Genomic DNA, 20,010 nt, shown 5'->3' on the forward strand with positions numbered 1-20,010 from the left:
ACTAGCCTGGGCAAAAGAACAAGACCTCATCTCTACCAAAAACAAACAAACAAACAAACAAACAAAAATTGGCCTGACATGATGGCACATACCTGTAGTCCCAGCCAATTGGGAGGCTACAGTAAGAGGATCACTTAAGCCTGGGAGTTCCAGGCTGTAGTGAGGTATGACTGTGCCACTGCACTCCAGTCTGGGTGACAGAGTGAGACCCTATCTCTAAATAAATAAATAAATAAATAAATAGACAACAATGGTAACAATGACAGAAGATACACAAAAAAACAGTAAGCACATAAAAGATGCTCAACTGCATGAGTCATTAGGGAAATGCAAATCAAAACTACAATGAGATACCACTTCACACCTACTAGGATGGTCATAATTTTTTTTAAAAAATTGACAATAACAAGTGTTGATAATGATGTGGAGAACTTGGAACACTCAAACACTGCTGGTGGAAATGTAAAATGGTACAGTCTCTGTAGAAAACAGTTTGGCAGTTCCTCAAAAAGTTAAACATAGAATTACCATATGACCCAGTAAGTCTACACCTAAGTACATGCCCAAAAGAACTGAAAACAGGCACTCAAGCAGATACTTGTACATGTCAATATTAGCATAGCTAAAATTTGAACTATAATTAAAATAAACATTGTCATATTACTGTATCCTAAATATGCTAACCAACAAAAAAAAATTAAAATCAAATTAGGAACCAAAAACAAGCAGATTTTATGAAGATTATAAGTATTGATATTTTTATTACAGACAGCGGCTAATAAATTTTAAAGCACTGATTAAATAATTATACAACAGCCATATCAGTTAAGCTTTTTAAAAAATATAAGAAACATACAGCTTACAAGCTGCCATATTTGCAGTAAACTTTTGCAAACTTTGTAAAGGAATTTTGTGACATTCCCAAAGTAATATATATCCCTCATTCTTGAAGGATAAATGCCCACAAATCTTAAACACACACATAAATAGCTCAAAGAATATAGCACTCTTTAATATTGGTAATTGTTTAGATAAAGGGGATATATTGGTAAGTATCTAAAAAGAAACGGCTACATTTAAAATGACTTTTACTTCTTTATTCTTAAGTACATGCTTAAAAATTTTACAAAGCCACAACTTAAAGGGAAAAAATTTAACTTTTGGGTATATGTCCTTCAATGATATTAAGTTCACTATATTAGAATGGAAAATAATACTCTTATTCTCTTCTTTCACACGCATGCATGCGCACACACACTCACACACAAATACACACACAGCGTACATTTTAGATTCACCCAACTAAAAAGTTGACGACCAATCAAAGCCATGTAATTCCCTTTTAATCATTTCATAAAATATTGCGACTCAAGAAAAATACTAAAATGTTAATATGGTCATAGTAACACCTACTTACTGACACTTACTGTGTGAAAATTTATCATTTCTTGAAGACTGTCAGAAAACTTGGTCAAACTTGTCTATGAGAAAAAAAGCAAAAGAAAACCAAATCATTTATGAGCCACTTAAATAGGTCACAAAAACGTGACCTCAGAATTTCTGACAGAAGATCAAGTTACACCGTAAACAGTAACATTTATTTCCAATGACAATCTCACACTACCTTATGGATACACTCTGCAGAGGTCACCTCTACACGTGGTAACAAATAAAACCCTAAAAATGTGAAAGAATTAATATTGCCCCTTCAACGGTATTATGCTAACAATAGAAATGGTAAATATAAACCTAAGGTAAAACTGTTTTGCGTGTATCAAGATGGCCCATGTAGGCATCTAGAATCAAATCATCATCAAACTACACCCATTTCTTCACCAGTTATTATTTCTCATGAAAGAAATATAACACCACATAGTATACCAAGGAATCTAAGCTAACCCAGCATAAGCTGGCTAATCAGAATCTATAGAGCCCCCTATACATACAGTTAAGACGCTGTACTTAGGTTAATGCTCTCTGCGTGCCCCTATAAGCAGCTACTAGTAGGCATGATCTTGATCTTCCTGCTCAGGCCCTCTGACAGGTGCTTCAGCTCACCTAGCAGCAAGTAAACTTAGTAAACTAAATACAATGAGAAACTAGGTGAGAAGAGCCATGCTAGATAATGCGCAATGCAAATCAACCATCACCTTCTCTTAGAAAACAGAATCATACAAGAGAGCACCAAGGGGTGACCACTTTTCTACTTCTAATTTTAAGTATCACCATAACTATAAATCAGGTAGATGAATGCACAATTCTTTAATGTCTTATTGCTTTTTTTTTTTCATTTTTAACTGCAATTTTAGTAATACTAACCTCAACGACAGCATCATTACTAGAATACTGAGCCAGGTCTCGAATCCCATTCATGAACTGTTTATTTGCAACACAAAAGGCTTTTCCAGTATCAATCATTGCAATACAAAGTTTCACAAGCTGAAAAAGAAAAAAAAAAATTCATCAGGTTGAAGATAGTTTTACAAATTACTTAGGTGAACAAGTGTTGGCAGTAACTATATGAGGTGACCTAGTTAAGTTCAATTTGTTTCATCAATAAACTCAAAACAGACTAATTGAAAAGTATTCTTTTTTCCTTCAGCTTATAAAGTAAATTCATAGCAGAGTTGTACCAAAAAAGTTGACCATTTAGGATCCAGAGGCTGTGTGATAACAACAACAAAAGTATTTTGGAGGAAAGGTAAGTAAACTGGTATGATAGCTTAGTGATCATTTCAATATTAGTCTATCAACGCAGATGGCTAAAGTGATTAATCAACCATGTACTCAAAAAAAAAAATGTCTCTAATACCTATTGTTCCAGGCATTGTCAAAGCCTTAGTACCAGGCTCTTCTTTCTTTCATCTTTCTCTTTCTCTCTCTCCCTTCCTTCTTCTTTTCATTCCCTTTATCCCTCCATCTCCCTGTTCTTCCACTCCTTCCTTCCTTCTTTCTCTCCTTTCTTTCAGACACAGAACATTTTCTTTTACCAAAATCTTGGGTAAATGTCAAATATTAAAAAACAGATAGCTCTCCCTCTCCCTCTCCCTCTCCCCACGGTCTCCCTCTCCCTCTCCCCACGGTCTCCCTCTCCCTCTCTTTCCACGGTCTCCCTCTGATGCCGAGCCGAAGCTGGACTGTGCTGCTGCCATCTCGGCTCACTGCAACCTCCCTGCCTCATTCTCCTGCCTCAGCCTGCCCAGTGCCTGCGATTGCAGGCGCGCGCCACCACGCCTGACTGGTTTTCGTACTTTTTTGGTGGAGACGGGGTTTCGCTGTGTTGGCCAGGCTGGTCTCCAGCTCCTAACCGCGAGTGATCCGCCAGCCTCGGCCTCCCGAGGTGCCGGGATTGCAGACGGAGTCTGGTTCACTCAGTGGTCAATGGTGCCCAGGCTGGAGTGCAGTGGTGTGATCACGGCTCGCTACAACCTCCACCTCCCAGCCGCCTGCCTTGGCCTCCCAAAGTGCCGAGATGGCAGCCTCTGCCCGGCCGCCACCCCGTCTGGGAAGTGAAGAGCGTCTCTGCCCGGCCACCCATCGTCTGGGAGGTGAGGAGCCCCTCTGCCTGGCTGCCCAGTCTGGAAAGTGAGGAGCGCTTCCTCCCGGCCGCCATCCCGTCTAGGAAGTGAGGAGCGTCTCTGCCCGGCCACCCATCGTCTGAGATGTGGGGAGCACCCCTGCCCCGCTGCCCCGTCTGGGATGTGAGGAGCGCCTCGGCCGGGCCGCGACCCCGTCTGGGAGGTGAGGAGCATCTCTGCCTGGCCGCCCCGTCTGAGAAGTGAGGAGACCCTCCGCCTGGCAACAGCCCCCTCTGAGAAGTGAGGAGCCCCTCCGCCCGGCAGCCACCCCATCTGGGAGGGAGGTGGGGGTCAGCCCCCGCCAGGCCAGCCGCCCCGTCCGGGAGGGAGGTGGGGGTCAGCCCCCGCTAGGCCAGCCGCCCCGTCCGGGAGGGAGGTGGGGGGGGTCAGCCCCCCGCCCAGCCAGCCGCCCCATCCGGGAGGGAGGTGGGGGGGTCAGCCCCCCGCCCGGCCAGCTGCCCCGTCCGGGAGGTGAGGGGCACCTCTGCCCGGCCACCCCTACTGGGAAGTGAGGAGCCCCTCTGCCCGGCCACCACCCCGTCTGGGAGGTGTACCCAGCAGCTCATTGAGAACAGGCCGGGATGACAATGGCGGTTTTGTGGAACAGAGGGGGGGGAAGGGTGGGGAAAAGATTGAGAAATCGGATGGTTGCCGTGTCTGTGTAGAAAGAAGTGGACATGGGAGACTTTTCATTTTGTTCTGTACTAAGAAAGATTCTTCTGCCTTGGGATCCTGCTAATCGGTGACCTTACCCCCAACCCTGTGCTCTCTGAAACATGTGCTGTGTCCACTCAGGGTTAAATGGATTAAGGGTGGTGCAAGATGTGCTTTGTCAAACAGATGCTTGAAGGCAGCATGCTCGTTAAGAATCATCACCACTCCCTAATCTCAAGTACCCAGGGACACAAACACTGCGGAAGGCTGCAGGGTCCTCTGCCTAGGAAAACCAGAGACCTTTGTTCACTTGTTTATCTGCTGACCTTCCCTCCACTACTGTCCTATGACCCTGCCAAATCCCCCTCTGCGAGAAACACCCAAGAATGATCAATAAAAAAATTAAAAAAAAAAAAAAACAGATAAAAGTGAAACTGTTCTAGACAAAGCAGATAAAAGTGAAACTGTTCTAGACAAAGGAGAGAAAAGTACTGAGGGGATGCAAAGGGGGGTCACCAAGAAGAGGATAAAGAGCCAAGAAAAACTTTAGAAAACTCCTGAAGGATCTCAAGAGCATAAATTAAAACTGCTGCCCTGAGACCTAGGGGAACAGAAAACGAAAACATCATCTCTGGTCTCAAAAACTCCAATTCTATAATTCTAACAAGTAGATAAATTCTGCAGAGCACAAACACAACTACTATGACAAAACTATGCACGGAAAAAAAAAAAAAAAAAAGGAAGACCATCTAACAAGGGCTGTGGGGACCAGGGAAGGATTCCTAGAAAAGGCAGCAGAAGATATTGCTATACTGTTAAGGGCTTTTGATTTATCAATGTGCATCCAAGAGGGGAGGTATATAATATGTAGCAATTTCCAAAAATATTTGACCATGGAATTCTTGTTAAGAGGAAGCATTATTATATGACCAATATTCCACAAAACCCACTGTGAGAAATGCTGGCACAGATGTCTTTTAAATTGTTTGCTATTTACAATATAAAATAAAAATGTCTTGCCAGAAAAACTGATTCTAAAGTTCATATGGAGTAACCACTATGCAAGAAGAGCAAAAAAATATTTGAAGAGTAATAAGGTAGGAACATTAGTACTATATGATATTAAAATATATTATAAAAAGATAGTAAATAAAAGTCTGGTAGTAAATGCAAATAGACAAACTGATCAATGTAAAAGAATACACAGTCAAAAAACAGATACAAATATGCCATATTTGATTAAAGTAATACTCCAGCCAGTGGGGGAAAAGTTATCTGATAAATGATATTAGGGACACTGGATAGTCGTCTGAAGGGGATAAAAAAAGAAATTAAATTGTATTACAGACTCCCAAGTTAATTATAGATAAAGATTTAAACATAAAAACAGAATCAGAAATCAAAGAGAAAACAGAAGGTTGTTTTTTTTTTCAATAATCTCAAAGTGGGAAGTCTGAGAAGGATGCAAAGCTCAAATACTATGCAAAAAAAACTGATCAATCCAATTACATAAGACATTTCTATAAGGAAAAAACAAACACAGTCAAAAGAAACAACATACGAAAACAATATTAAGATAAATCACAAAGGACAAGTTTCCCTACCATAAAAAAGGGTATACAAATCATTTTGAAAATCCAACTATTCACTAGAAAAAATGGGTAACATACATGCAGAGATAATTACGCCCCCCAAAAAGAGATACATGTGTCTTAAACCCATGAAAAGATATTCATTCTCACTATAAGAAAAGAAATGGAAATTACTATTTTTTTTTCTTTTACTAACAGCAAAGATCAAAAAGTTTGATAACATGCTGTTTTAAAGAGGGCAGGTATGGGGAAATAGTCACTCTCACGCATTGTTGGCAGGAGTGTAAATTGGTACAATATCTACAGAAGGCAGTTTAGCAAGAGCTATCAAAATTTAAAACATACATACCTTCTAACTTCGCAATTTCACTTTTTAAAATGTATTCTACAACTATATTTTACAGATAGGCCATATGACACATGTAAAGATATTCACTGCAGTAACAGTAAAATATTGGTAGCAAGCTAAGCGTCTGTCAGTGGACAGCTAGATAAATAAATTATGATATATCCATGCAAGGTAATACAATTCAACCATTTTTTAAAATGAGACAGCTCTATAACAACAAATAACATCCACGATATATTAAGAGAAAAATCAAAATGCAGAACAGTGCTAATATTTTTGTTGAAATGGGGAAAGTCATTTGTACTGAAGAGTACAAATACTTTTATATGCTTAGAAAATTTTGTGAAAAGGCCAGGCATGGTGGCTCATGCCTGTAATCCCAAAACTTTGGGAGGCCGAGGTGGGCAGATCACTTGAGGTCAGGAGTTCAAGACCAGCCTGGCCAATGCGGCAAAACCCCACCTCTACTAAAAATACAAAAATTAGCCAGGCATGGTGGTGCGCACCTGTAGTCCCAGCTAGTCGGGAGGCTGAGGCAGGAGAATTGCCTGAACCCGGGAAGCAGAGGTTGCAGCGAGCTGAGATCATGCCACTGTACTCCAGCCTCAGTGACAGAGCGAGGCTGTCTCAAAAAAAAAGAAAATTGCACAAGGGCACAAGAGAAACTAATTCAGTGCATTCCTCTAGGAAAGAGATTAGAAAATGACTGATTTTCACTGGGTACACACTTTTTTACCTTCAAATTGTGTACTACATAGGTGGTATTATGCAACAAATTAAATTCAAAAATAATTAAAAGTGTCCATAAAAACAAAGAGAGACAGGTTAATAGTAAAACATTATGGCAAAAAATATAGGGTTCTCAGCTAAGTCTGCTTAGGTTCAACCTACTGTCATACTTAAACATCTAAGTGAGACTGAGTGAACTTAACCTCAACAAACTTCCATTTCTTCTTCTGTATCACACATGACAATGGTACCAAACCATATATGGTTACTAAAAAAAAAGACTAAGAGAATGCACATAAGGATTCTTAGCACCGGCCAGTGGCTCATGCCTGTAAGCCCAACACTTTGGGAGGCCAAGATGGGAGGAATTCTTGAGGCCAGGCATTTGAGACCAGCCTGGTCAACAACCCATCTCTGTCTTCAAAAAAAAAAAAAAAAGATTCTTAGCACAAACTTACTGGCACATGGTAATTATTCAATTGAGATTTGTGCTTCCTTGTCAGAGGGAGAGGTTTTCCTATTGTTGTTTGCTTTTGTTTTGTTTTACTAAGAAACAAACTTAGTAAAAAAAAAAAAAAAAAATCTTTATCTACTTAAGATAGAGGTGGCAGAGAAGGGAAAGGAGAGAGATGCTAAAGCAAAGTCCTGAGGAGGTAGGGGGCTTCGAACTGCATAGAAAAAGGGATACTTTTATCATTCAAAGAAGCAGAAAAACTAAAATGGTAAAAACAGATTCTGTTAAACTTCTAGATTAGCAGCAAGAAATAAAGGCATTCCCACCAAGCAGAAGAAGAGACAAGGTCATCTGCTGAGAATGAAGAACAATGTGGCAAATCCTAAGGTCTTGAAGAGCCACTATCGGTAACAAGAAAGGCACCTGACTGGGTCTGGGGGAAACTGCTTTATATCAAGAATTCCAGGAATGTGCAGCTCCATCACTTGGTTTCACCAAACAGTTGTGTAACTTCCCCTGTAGGGTTTTATAGGCCAGATACGGGACAAATAATACAGATGGTCAGACTTAAAATAGTGGAGAATTCTGCAGAGTAGCTATTATGGAAGGGACATGAAAGTCTCTGAAGAGAAATAATGATGTAATAACACTAAGAGTACTCTGAAAGGGATCATAGCAGCATTATTTACAACAGCCACAAAAGGGAAACAACTCAAATGTCCATCAACTGATGAATGGATAAACAAAATGAGGTACATCCATGCAATGATGCATTATCCAGCTATAAAAACAAAGGACTGATACATGCTACAATATGGATGAATCTTAAAAACATGCTAAGAGAAAGGAGCTAGTCACATAAGACCAAATATGGTATTATTCCATTTATTTGAAATGTTCAGAATAGGCAAATCCAGGGACAGAAAGTAGATTAGGTTGCCAGAAGATAGAGGGAGAGGAGAATTGGGAGTGACTGCTAATAGATACAGGGTTTCTTTTTGGGGTGAAAAATATTTTGGAATTAGATAGTGGTGATGGTTGTACAACACTGGGACTATACTAAAAACCATGAATTACTCACTTTGAAATACTGGATTTTATGTTAGGTTAATTTTATCTCAACTTTTTTTAATTACAAAAAAGAGGAATACATTGAAGTGTATTTAAAAATTATCTGAGCAGCCATAAAAAAGAATGGGTTCATGTCCTTTGCAGAGACATGGATGAAGCTGGAAACCATCATTCTCAGCAAACTAACACAGGAACAGAAAACTAAACACCGCGTGTTCTCACTCATAAGTAGGAGTTGAACAATGAGAAAACATGGACACAGGGAGGGGAACATCACACAGCGGGGCCTGTCAGGTGCGGGGCAAGGGGAGGGACAGCATTAGGACAAATGCATGTGGGACTTAAAACCTAGATGATGGGTTGATGGGTGCAGCAAACCACCATGGCACATGTATACCTGTGTTACAAACCTGCACATTCTGTACATGTATCCCAGAACTTAAAGTAAAATTAAAAAAAAAAAAAGTGATCTGGAATATCACAAGTGGATAGTGAAAGACCAGAGGTAGGGCTGAAGAACAAAAGCAGTAATGAGGCTGAGAACTGGAAGGACTGGAGACTCAAGTCAGAAAGTAGGATATCAGCATTCCAGATTTCAAAGATTAGAACCCTGGGTGATGAGGCACAGAACATAGCCATGAAATAGGTATCAGAAGTAGAACAGAGGTCACTATCACAGGAGTTACAGAGAAAATGAAATTGTCATACAGCATAACCACATATACGCTGCAGCTATCCAGGAGGAAGGACGGACTTGGCAATGAAGACGGAGGGAGGCAGAAAGAGAGAAGACTGAGATTTTGCCAGCTGTCAAAATACTTGTTAGATGACACTGATAAATGAGATTCTAACTGAATAATATAAACCTGCAAAGAGGGAAGATTTTTACCTACAACAAGATTAAATGTCAAGTCCATCTAAATTATCAAACTAATATCCCTAATTCATTCAACAACTTTTTACTAAGCAATTACTATGTCATAGACACTCTGCCAGATGATAGGAATACAAACAACTTATCTGCTGACTATCCTTGAGTAACATACTCTCCAATTCTTGTTTTTTCATGCGCAAATTAGGGATATCAACTTTGCAATATTGCTATAATAATAAGAAATAATATAAGTAAAACATAAGACTTTGTATACACTAAGTACACAAAACAAATGAGGGTTTTTTCTTTTTCTTTGGAAACGGGGTCTTGCTCTGTCACCCAGGCTGGAGTGCAGTGGCGCACGCACGCAACCACGCCAGGGGCACCATACCCAGCTAATTTTTGTATTTTTAGTAGAGACAGGATTTCACCATATTAGCCAAGCTGGTCTCGAACTCCTGACCTCAAGTGATTCGCCTGCCTCGGCCTCCCAAAGTGCTGGGATTACAGGCGTGAGCCACCACTCCCAGCCCATTTTTCCCCTTTTTAAGGACAGTCTCTCTTCAAGGAGCTAACAGTCTGTTGAAGAGACAGCATCATTGTTTATTTAGAATTTACCACGTGCCAAGAACTGTGCTAAGTACTTTACACGTATTATCTCATTTTAGTTTCATAATAATCCTATGAAATAGACACTCTTATTTTCCCCATTTTGGAGAGAAGAAACTGAGGCACAGAAAGGTTGAAGAGCTTGTCCAAGGCCATACTGCTAGTAAATGATAGAGCCAGACTCAAACCCAGCAGCAGCTCCAGGCTTTGTGTTCTTAACTACCAGGTTATGCTACCACCCAAAACTATAATATTATAACAGCTTAAATCAGAGTACATGCAAGAAACAATGCAACAGAAGAAAAAGAGCCAACGTTTGTGTTCTTAACTACTAGGCTATGCTCCCCACCCAAAATTACAATATTATAACAGCTTAAATCAGAGTACATGCAAGAAACAAGGCAACAGAAGAAAAAGAGCCAACATTTGGTAGTACTTAGCTGAGATTTAAAGAGTATCTGCTCAATGGGGAACAAGCATGCCAGTGAGACAATGCAACACATGCAGAAATTAAGCCTAGATGGCAACTATGATGCACTATGACGCTGTCAATGACAGAACACCTGGCAAGAATGGATCAATAATTGAACTCCGTAGAGCAATGCCACTCATAAAGCCTTATTCACCACAAAGAATGAACTACTGGTGGCATACATTATAGGCAAAGTCAACAAGCTAGTTTAACCTGTCCCTGGCATGATTTACAATGATACTATAGGTGGAACTTGCCCTGCACAAAGCTATGAAATCATTAACCTAGACTTGGAGCAACCCCTCCACCACCCACATTAGTCCTTCACTGACACTACCTTCAATAACAACCACTTCCTCCTCTCAGCCTCTCTTCTCTATGCTAACTCCCCATAGTTTCTAAAATAAAAATAATAGTTAATAGATTAACAATTTAAGCTGGGCATGGGGGCTCACGCCTGTAATCCCAGCACTTTGGGAGGCTAAGGCGGGCAGATCACCTGAGGTTAGGAGTTCCAGACCAGCCTGGCCAATATGGTGAAACCCTGTCTCTACTATAAATACGAAAAAATTAGCCAGGTGTGGTATCGTGTCCCTGTAATCCCAGCTACTCAGGAGGCTGAGGCAGGAGAATCGCTTCAGCCTGGAAGGTGGAAGCTGCAATGAGCCGAGATCACACCACTGCACTCCAGCCTGGGTGACAGAGCAAGAATCCATTTCTTAAAAAAAAATTAAAAATTAAAAAAAAAAAAGAATTTGGAAGAGGTACGAAATATAAAAGTAACTATGGAACTTTAGTGCGAGGGAAAATAGTGATATGTTTTAAGCTGTCAGGTTTCCATGTGTCCTTGGTAGCCCTTTGGGTAAGATAGACTCTAGAACGGGCTTATAGTTCTTAGCACTCAATGTCGATACTTCAATAACTTGTTCCAGATTTGAATCTTTTGGTCTGAAGATTCTAGCAGTGTGTGTGCCCTACCCCAAGTGAATAATACAAAGGAAAAAAGAATCCACTCATAACAGCAAAATAATCAGCAAAAACACTGTCAGTGGATTCTATCTGTTTAGGTATTTTAAAGTCTGAGGTGTCCCACCACAGAGTTTCATATGATTTACATGTGGTTCTACCTTATTACCTTACTCTTATTTCATGTATATAATACATATGTAATAATATATGTATCATTTATGCATATATAAGTAATAAGATATCCCTCTTATACCACTCTGTGATTCTAAAAGGCCTTGCCCCTCTACATACTCTCTCATAAATCTTCCATAAAATCAAAACTATATTTTCTGTTGTCTACCTTAAGAATTTAAAATTTTGTTTTAAAGAGTACTTGAAAATAAATGTAATGCCTCAGGGTAAAAAATAAAATAAAATAAAATAGTAATAAAAAGCCAGACATGTAATTTTTAAGTAGAAAACAAAGGAAGGCATTTTCAAATAATATCCTTATCCAAAATTACAATATTAATTTTAGACAGACTTGCTGGAAGCTAGCTAGCGTTCCTCAGAACCTTTCCCAGTGGCAGGTGCTACCCCAGCGTGGATCCTGAAGTGCAGTGATGCACAAGAAGAGCGCTGAACTGATCATAAAGACAGAGGGGCCGGGTGCAGTGGCTCATGCCTGTAATCCCGGCACTTTGGGAGGCCGAGGCGGGCGGATTGCCTGAGCGCAGGAGTTCGAGACCAGTCTGGCCAACACGGTGAAATCCCGTCTCTACTAAAATACAAAAATTTAGCCAGGCATAGTGGCGTGAGCCTGAGGTCCCAGCTACTTAGGAGGCTGAGGCAGGAGAAGTGCTTGAACCTGGGAGGCAGAGGTTGCAAGTGAGCCGAGATCGCGCCACTGCACTCCAGCCTGGGTGACAGAGCAAGACTCTGTCTCAAAAAAAAAAGAAAAGGGGTTCTAATCCTGGTTGTGCCTCTTCTAGTTTGTGATTCGAAGGAAGTCCCCGTCACTTCCTTGGGCTTTGGTATCCTCAGCTATAAAACGGGAGTAATAACACTTGTCCTATCTAACCCTACAGGATTATTGTAAAAATTAAAAGGACACTACTATATATTACAGGGCTTTAAACATTATACAGTACTATACAAAAATAACTTATCTCTAAACATCTTCTAAAATTTTGATGTAATTTGTTTACATATAGAACTAAATATAGTTTCTAGACTATTTATACTATATAAAGATGTGTGTTTCATGGTTTCAAAACATTTGAAAACCTTCAGCTTAATATATTTTATATCCTTGCTACTCAAAAGTGTGGTCCATGGGCCAACAGCATGGGCGTCACCTGGAATCCAGTTACAAACACAAAATCTCAGGTGTCTCCAGCTACTGAATCAGAATCTGTTTTTTCACAAGATGGGATCCCCAGGGAAGATCCCCCAGGGATTCCTAAGCAAAGTTAAGGTCTCAGGAGCACTACGTTACACAGCAATGCCATTTATAATTATAATTATTAAACTAGAAAATTATTTTCAGAAAAGGTATTTCAAATATATACATCTGATTTATCTCCAGAAATTTAAAGAGAAACATGTAAATGAGCAGTGGTTTCAGAAGTATCTAAACAAATGGATCGGAAGCTGTCTTACTCATTCTACTGCTTCTGCCTACTATATAGCAGTGTTTCTTGGACAGACACCAAAAAAATCATCAATAATATAGATGGAGGGAATCAATGTACATTTACCCTTCCATAAAATATGACCATACAGATTACTAAGTATCTATAAGCATTTCTGGTATTAGCTTAAAAATGGAATTAATATTTTAAATTGTATTTACATTTGAACGTGGCCAGACCCAAATTTATACAATGGTCAGGTTATATATGAAATCCATTAAGCAACAAAAAAGAAAGATGCAATCTTTTTGGTAGAAAATACAGAAAAAACTTCTCTTTTTTTTTTTTTTTTGAGATGGAGTTTCACTCTTGTTGCCCAGGCTGGAGTGCAATGGCACGATCTCAGCTCACAGCAACCTCCACTTCCCCAGCTCAAGCGATTCTCCTGCCTCAGCCTCCCGAGTAGCTAGGATTACAGGCATGCACCACCACACCTGGCTAATTTTGTATTTTTTTAGTAGAGATGAGGTTTCTCCATGGTCCAGTTTCTCAGACTGGTCTCAAACTCCTGACCTCAGGTGATCCGCCCGTCTCGGCCTCCCAAAGTGCTGGGATTACAGGCATGAGCCACCACACCTGGCCCCAGAAAAAGCTTCTAACAACATAAAGGATGTTTAGTGAGCTTTGAAGTCAGACATGGATTCGAATTCCTGCTCTGGCACTTAGATTAGACTTTACACAAGCTACTTAGTGTCTCTAGTCTTGCTTTCCTCATGTGTAAAACTGGGATAATAATAGCATTTACCCTCATAGAGATAAAAAGCTACCAGGCCAGGTGCAATGGCTCACTCCTGTAATCCCAGCACTTTGGGAGGCCAAGGCAGGCGGATCACCTGAGGTCAGGAGTTTGAGACCAGCCTGGCCAACATGGGAAACCCTGTCTCTACTAAAAACACAAAAAATTAGCTGGGCATGGTGGTGCACACCTGTAATCCCAGCTACTTGGGAGGCTGAGGCAGGAGGATCGTTTGAACCCAGGAGACGGAGGTTGCAGTGAGCTGAGATCATGCCACTGCACTTCAGCCTGGGCGACAGAGTGAGACTCTGTCTCCAAAAAATAAAAAAGAGACCTACTATTGTAGGTACTAATCATTATTTACAGCAAACGAGAATCAATGTTTTAAAAAGCTAACTTGTAAAATTTACCTTATCAAGTTTTAGTTCCAATTCTGCCACATCACCTTCTACTTCTTCCAAAGCTGCCCTAGAAAAATTAAATACAAAATAAGTTATTTCGTTTGTTTAAATGTACACTTTACTCTTGAAAAGTAACTCTAAATGAAAAGATAGATATGAATGCTTAAAAATTACACTTCACATGAAGTAATAATTACCTTGGAATTTAGTATCGATACTTCATAATCATGCAATACAACAGGTAATACAATTACTGTTTAGGACAATGACAGAACACATTACGCTAATTTATACTCAAAGCATTAGTATCATTCCAATTAATAACACTAAATACAGCTATTAAGCACGTACTTTTTAAATGAGTGAGAAATTTTAGAAGTTGAGGTGTACAAAGAATCGGATTTCTTGATAACAAAACACATGCAACCAAACTGCAAGGCGTTGTTGGCAACCAAGAAGAGCTTTTACTTTCAGAAATAGCTCAGAACAATACCACCCTTGTTTTGTTTCCAAAGTATTTTTTAATCAGTACCTAAGACTAATTTTCATCTCTCTTCTTCTCCTAGCAATATAATTTTAATACAGAAAAATTAGCAAAGGATAGATTATGTAAAATGCAGAAACTAAATAAGCCAAATATTGTCTTATTGACAAAAGAGAATACAATTATAATACCAGTTAGCACTTCATATCACACTACAAGGCAACATTTCAAAATTGGAAATTTGTCTGAAACAAAATAGCAGCAACTAAGTTTTGGGGATGAAAACATTTTACACTCAAGAGTATGTATAACAAAATGTAATTCATCTACTTTAAGTCATTTATGCCATTTTCATATATCTACTTGATAAACTAGCAATTCTCAAGTAGGTATTTTAAGATTTAACTAAATTTTTAAGTTGGATAGTAATGGGGGATTTACACTGAGTGAGATATTCTCAGGGACAGAGCTAGGATGAAAACTATTTCCAGAACAAGCATGGTGGCTCACACCTGTAATCCCAGCACTTTGGGAGGCTGAGGGGAAGGACTGCTTGGACCCAGGAGTTCGAGAGCAGCCTAGGAAACACAGGAAGACCTGTCTCTACAAAAAATAAAAAGATTAGCCAGGCGTGGTGGCTCACGCCTGTAGTCCCAGCTACTCAGGAGGCTGAGGTGGAAGGATCACTTGGGCCTAGGAGGTTGAGGCTTCAGTGCACTCCAGCCTAGGTGCCCCTGTCTCAAAATAAAACAAAAAACTCTATTTCCAGAACTCCCACTTCACCTCTGTGTGACCTCTGAATAATCACCTTATCGACTTCTGATTCTGCTTCTCCACTGGGTAACATTTATTTTTAAGAAGTTTTTAAATCTCTAAAATAAGAAAATAACTTTGAATTATTCAGTAAAGAAATGCCTATGATAAAATGAGATGCTCTAGCATATGACTGGAGAAAATGGAAGGTGCTGCAGTCTGTAGCACAGAAACAGAAATACTTCTTCCTGACTAAAAGTTTCTCATTTGCTTCAGCAAAGTTTTTCAAACTATGCATTGTCCCATTAACCTAGAAAACATTTTTCATTCACATCAGTCCTCAGTCCCTTCACCTACTCATCATTTAAAACTTAATTTACACATGAGAACAAATGTATGTGTATGAGGATATTCACTGTAACGGGTTGGAAACCTAGATGTGCAGCAATAGGAAATAATGTAAATAAATTACCATATATCCATACCATTATGTGAGGCAGAAGATTTTAAATGAGGTTGATCTGTATCTACTGATATGGAAATCTGCACAGGATAGAGTATTATATGGGGGGGAAAAAAGCAAGCTACAAAATTATATGCATAGCATGAGCTCAATTTGGGAGCATATTTATCAGTCTACGAACTACAACTCTGAAGAATGGGGATTTGACAGCAGAAAGTATAAATAAGGATTTGCACTTTTTACTAAATTCTGGATTGTTTAACTATTTTCAACAACTATGCATTTCTAAGTAACATTTAAAGCTAATAAAGGGGAAAAAGAAGTCCAAACACCATCTCCCCAAGACATGGTCCTCTTGGAACCCCTCAACCACTCAAGCTGAATGGCGTACCCTCCCGTGCCCCTCCAGCACCTCACACACATTCTATCACTGTGCACCTCGCTCACTAGTCTCAGTTCCCCATAGCAGTACAGACACGCAAACAAAATGTTTGTTGAGCCAAGGGAGAAACTCACTAAGTACGCTAATTGTCAGATACCCTCTTCATTTACATTTTAACCTTTATTTATCTTTACTCAGTCTTCCATTTCTTTCAAGCAAATTAGTTGAAATGACCAGTTTGAGATTTAATCATTGGTTTCTACTAAACAAATGGGTTGGGAGAAACTTTTTGTAACTTCTCCAATCTTATTTCACTGTGCAATTCTACTAATTCACTTTTGTAAAACAACATGTTTAAAGAAAGGTAAGCAGCAAGGCACAGTGGCTCACGCCTGTAATCCCAGCACTTTGGGAGGCCGAGCTGGGCAGATCACTTGAGGCCAGGAGTTCTAGACCAGCCTGGCCAACAGAGCGAAAGCCAGTCTCTACTAAAAATACAAAAAGTAGCGTCAGGCCAGGAGTTAGAGACCAGCTTGGACAACAAAGCAAGACTCAGTCTCTCAAAAAATTCAAAATAAAAAATGTTAGCTAGGCACGTAGTGTGTGGCTGTCATCCCAGCTACTGGGGATTCTGAGGCAGGAGGATTGCTTGAACCCAGGAGTTTCAAGTTATAGTGAGCTATGACTGCACCACTGTGCTCCTGCCTGGGCCACAGGGCAAACCTCCATCTCTTTTTTTTTTTTTTTTTTTTTTAAAGTAGGGGGTGGTAAAGACTAAATGAGGACTGTTCATATCATCAATCACAGTACATGACACAAAGAACAAAATCAATTCGCAGATTCTTTCTCTCCTTTAGCTTACCACTGAGATGACTTCTATTCATTAATGAGATAGAACCATTCTGGGACATATGTTTTAAAAACTAATAAATGAAATAAAAGAATTTACCCAACAATCTTTCAAAATATTAAATGATAGATATTATTTCTCTGCAATCCTCGCCAATTTTTACGAAGCATATAACTTTTATAAAAATGCAAGGCAATAAAGAGGCCAAAATTATAGACCCCTACCCTCCATAGCTTAAAATTTAATTTAAAAAAATCAAGTTATATACACATTAATAACGAAATAAAATATATGATTGAGCAGCAAAATGAGCAAAACAGAGAATAAGTAATAAGGGAGATAGATGTTAAGAGAAAGGGAAGAAAAGAGAAGACAATGAGCACAGTCACAAAGGTCAGCAAACAATTACCCAACAGGCAAGTTTGACCCATAACCTGTTTTTACAAAGTCTATAAGCTAAAAATAGTTTTTACATTTTTAAGTGGCTGAAAAATATTTTTAAAAAATAATATTTTGTGATGCATGAAAATTATATTAAACTCAAATTTCTGTTCCTCTAAAGTTTTACGGAAGCAGAGACAAGTTAATTCACTTCTGTACTCTCTATGGCAGCTTCCACGCCATGATGGCGTAGTTGAGTAGCTGCAAGAGAGACCATATGGCCCACAAAGCATAAAATATTTACTATCTGGCCCTTTACAGAAAAAGTTTACTGACCATTAAGAATGTCAAATATAAGAACATGAATGAAAATCTTTTCTCATATATGAAATACATAAAAGAAAATAAAATTTGGACTTAGCTCTAGCGGTCTGTACTCTAAGAAGCTGAATAAGCCCAGAATTCAGAAAAACAGATACTTTATTTTTAATAACAATACCTTCATTCTCTTATCTATTCATGCATCATAGTTTTTTATTATCAATTGAAAAATAGTTACCTAAAAACATAAAACTAGAAGAGAGGCTGGGTGTGGTGGCTCATGCCTGTAATCCCAGCACTTTGGGAGGCTGAAGTGGGTGGATCACATAAGGTCAGGAGTTCAAGACCAGCCCAGCCAACATGGTGAAACCCCTTCTCTAATAAAAATATGAACATTAGCCAGGCGTGGTGGCGGGCAACTGTAATCCCAGCTACTAGGGAGGCTGAGGCAGGAGAATCGCTTGAACCCAGGAGGCGGAGGTTGCAGTGAGCTGAGATCATGCCATTGCACTCCAGCCTGGGACACAAGAGCAAAACTCCATCTCAAAAAAAAAAAACAAATAAGAAAACTAGAAGAGAAAAAAATCCAATAGCAAGTTTACCACCAAGACATGGCTATGAAATGAATGAGGCTCAAAAATAGAACTCTCTCCACTCAGATAACTGCATATTCTTGTAGCAATAAACTTTCTAAGCTACTGTTTGTAAAAAGAGTATACATTAAAATAACTAAATACATTAAATGTGTAATATGAGCATTACATTTTCCTTATAAAATTATTTTAAAGAAAAAAGAAGGATGGGCCGGGCACGGTGGCTCACGTCTGTAATCCCAGCACTTTGGGAGGCTGAGGCAGGCAGATCACTTGAGGTCAGGAGTTCAATACCAGCCTGGCCAACATGGTGAAAACCTGTCTTACTAAAAATACAAAAATTAGCCAGGCATGGTGGCGCATGCCTGTAATCCCAACTACTTGGCAGGCTGAGGCAGGAGAATTGCTTGAACCCGGGAGGCAGAAGTTGCAGTGAGCCAAGATTGCATCACTGCACTCCAGCCTGGGAGACAGAGTGAGACTGTGTCTCAAAAAAGAAAAAAAAAAAAAAAAAGAAGAAGAAGTATGCTAAATAATTATTTTTCCCATCCATTTAAAATCCTTAAAAACTAACAACAACCACCAAAAAAAGAAAAAAACCCTTCACTCCAACTTGGCAATAGCCTTAAAATGAAATTAATAATTTAAAATTAGGTCACATGGTGATGCAATCTAAATTGCCAATAGCAGGATATTCAAGATCATTAATAGGCACATAAATATCCTCAAACATTAAAGGTGGATTTCAGGCTCTAAGTCATAACTACCTAATAAAAAAATCATCAAATAGAAATAAATACTCAAAACGTGCAGATTTTGAAACTGTTGTATTCTTTTGTTTTATATAATACATGTATTTCTAAAAGCTGCATGTCAATTGAATAACCATCAATTAGAGACTCAGGAGAGGTGCCTGTATGTATGTGTCCATCATAGTACCTATCACCCTAAGTCAACTTCCTCTTTCAGCTCAACAGCCTTATGTACCTTGAGCAATGCTGGACTATTCTTTGCAAAGAAAGGACAACAGCTGCATCAAGGATGGCCCACTGACCCAAGGGCAGTCCTGGGATTTGTTAAGTGGTTAAAAAAGAGTGACGAAAAGGCCCTATACCAATGAGATTACTCCCTCTGTTTTTGACCAGAAAACAACACAGCACACACTCTAGAAACCTGCTTTTTAATAGAAGTCCCCCATTAAATACTTTTATAATGTGAATGGCCACCCTTTATTAGTTTGATTAAGTTCTGGGTCCTTTATGCTGGGTCTCTACAATATCTTTATGTTGAGAGGCAGTAGAATAAAGTTCAAAAAAAAAAAACAAAACTTCTTGTGTTTGAATCGCTACTATACTTCTTATTAGCTGTGTAATGATGAACAAGTTGTGTTTCAATTTCTTCTCTAAAACACAGATAAACAACACTCTCTCCCACAGAGACGTATGAGAAATGTTAATATACATGTGAAAACACTAAGTAGTCAGTGAATGTCAGCTATGATTATTTGCATAGTGTTAAAGAAAATGCACAATCTCTTTTTGTTTTCATGTTATGGGGCCACACGAGAAGAAAGCAGTAATAAGATCATCACATACTTCCAAAATGAATTTGAAATAGTCTGA

General features: G+C 39.2%; 1 protein-coding gene across 15 annotated transcripts in view; it reads right to left on the reverse strand.

The window, feature by feature from the left end:
- The window catches only part of ACAP2 (ArfGAP with coiled-coil, ankyrin repeat and PH domains 2), a 177,290-nt gene that overhangs the window by 104,848 nt on the left and 52,432 nt on the right, over positions 1–20,010 (reverse strand). For all 15 annotated transcript variants that reach the window (XM_031007305.3, XM_055382698.2, XM_055382700.2 and 12 more), the window contains exons 2-4: positions 14,171–14,228; positions 2,320–2,439; positions 1,428–1,481 (exon numbers count right to left, since the gene is read on the reverse strand). In XM_031007305.3, coding sequence (XP_030863165.1) covers positions 1,428–1,481; positions 2,320–2,439; positions 14,171–14,228 — 232 coding nt within the window. The remainder of the gene's footprint in view (positions 1–1,427; positions 1,482–2,319; positions 2,440–14,170; positions 14,229–20,010) is intronic.

This window comes from Gorilla gorilla, chromosome 2, assembly GCF_029281585.2.
Source record: "Gorilla gorilla gorilla isolate KB3781 chromosome 2, NHGRI_mGorGor1-v2.1_pri, whole genome shotgun sequence".
NCBI classification, from domain to species: Eukaryota; Metazoa; Chordata; class Mammalia; order Primates; family Hominidae; genus Gorilla; species Gorilla gorilla.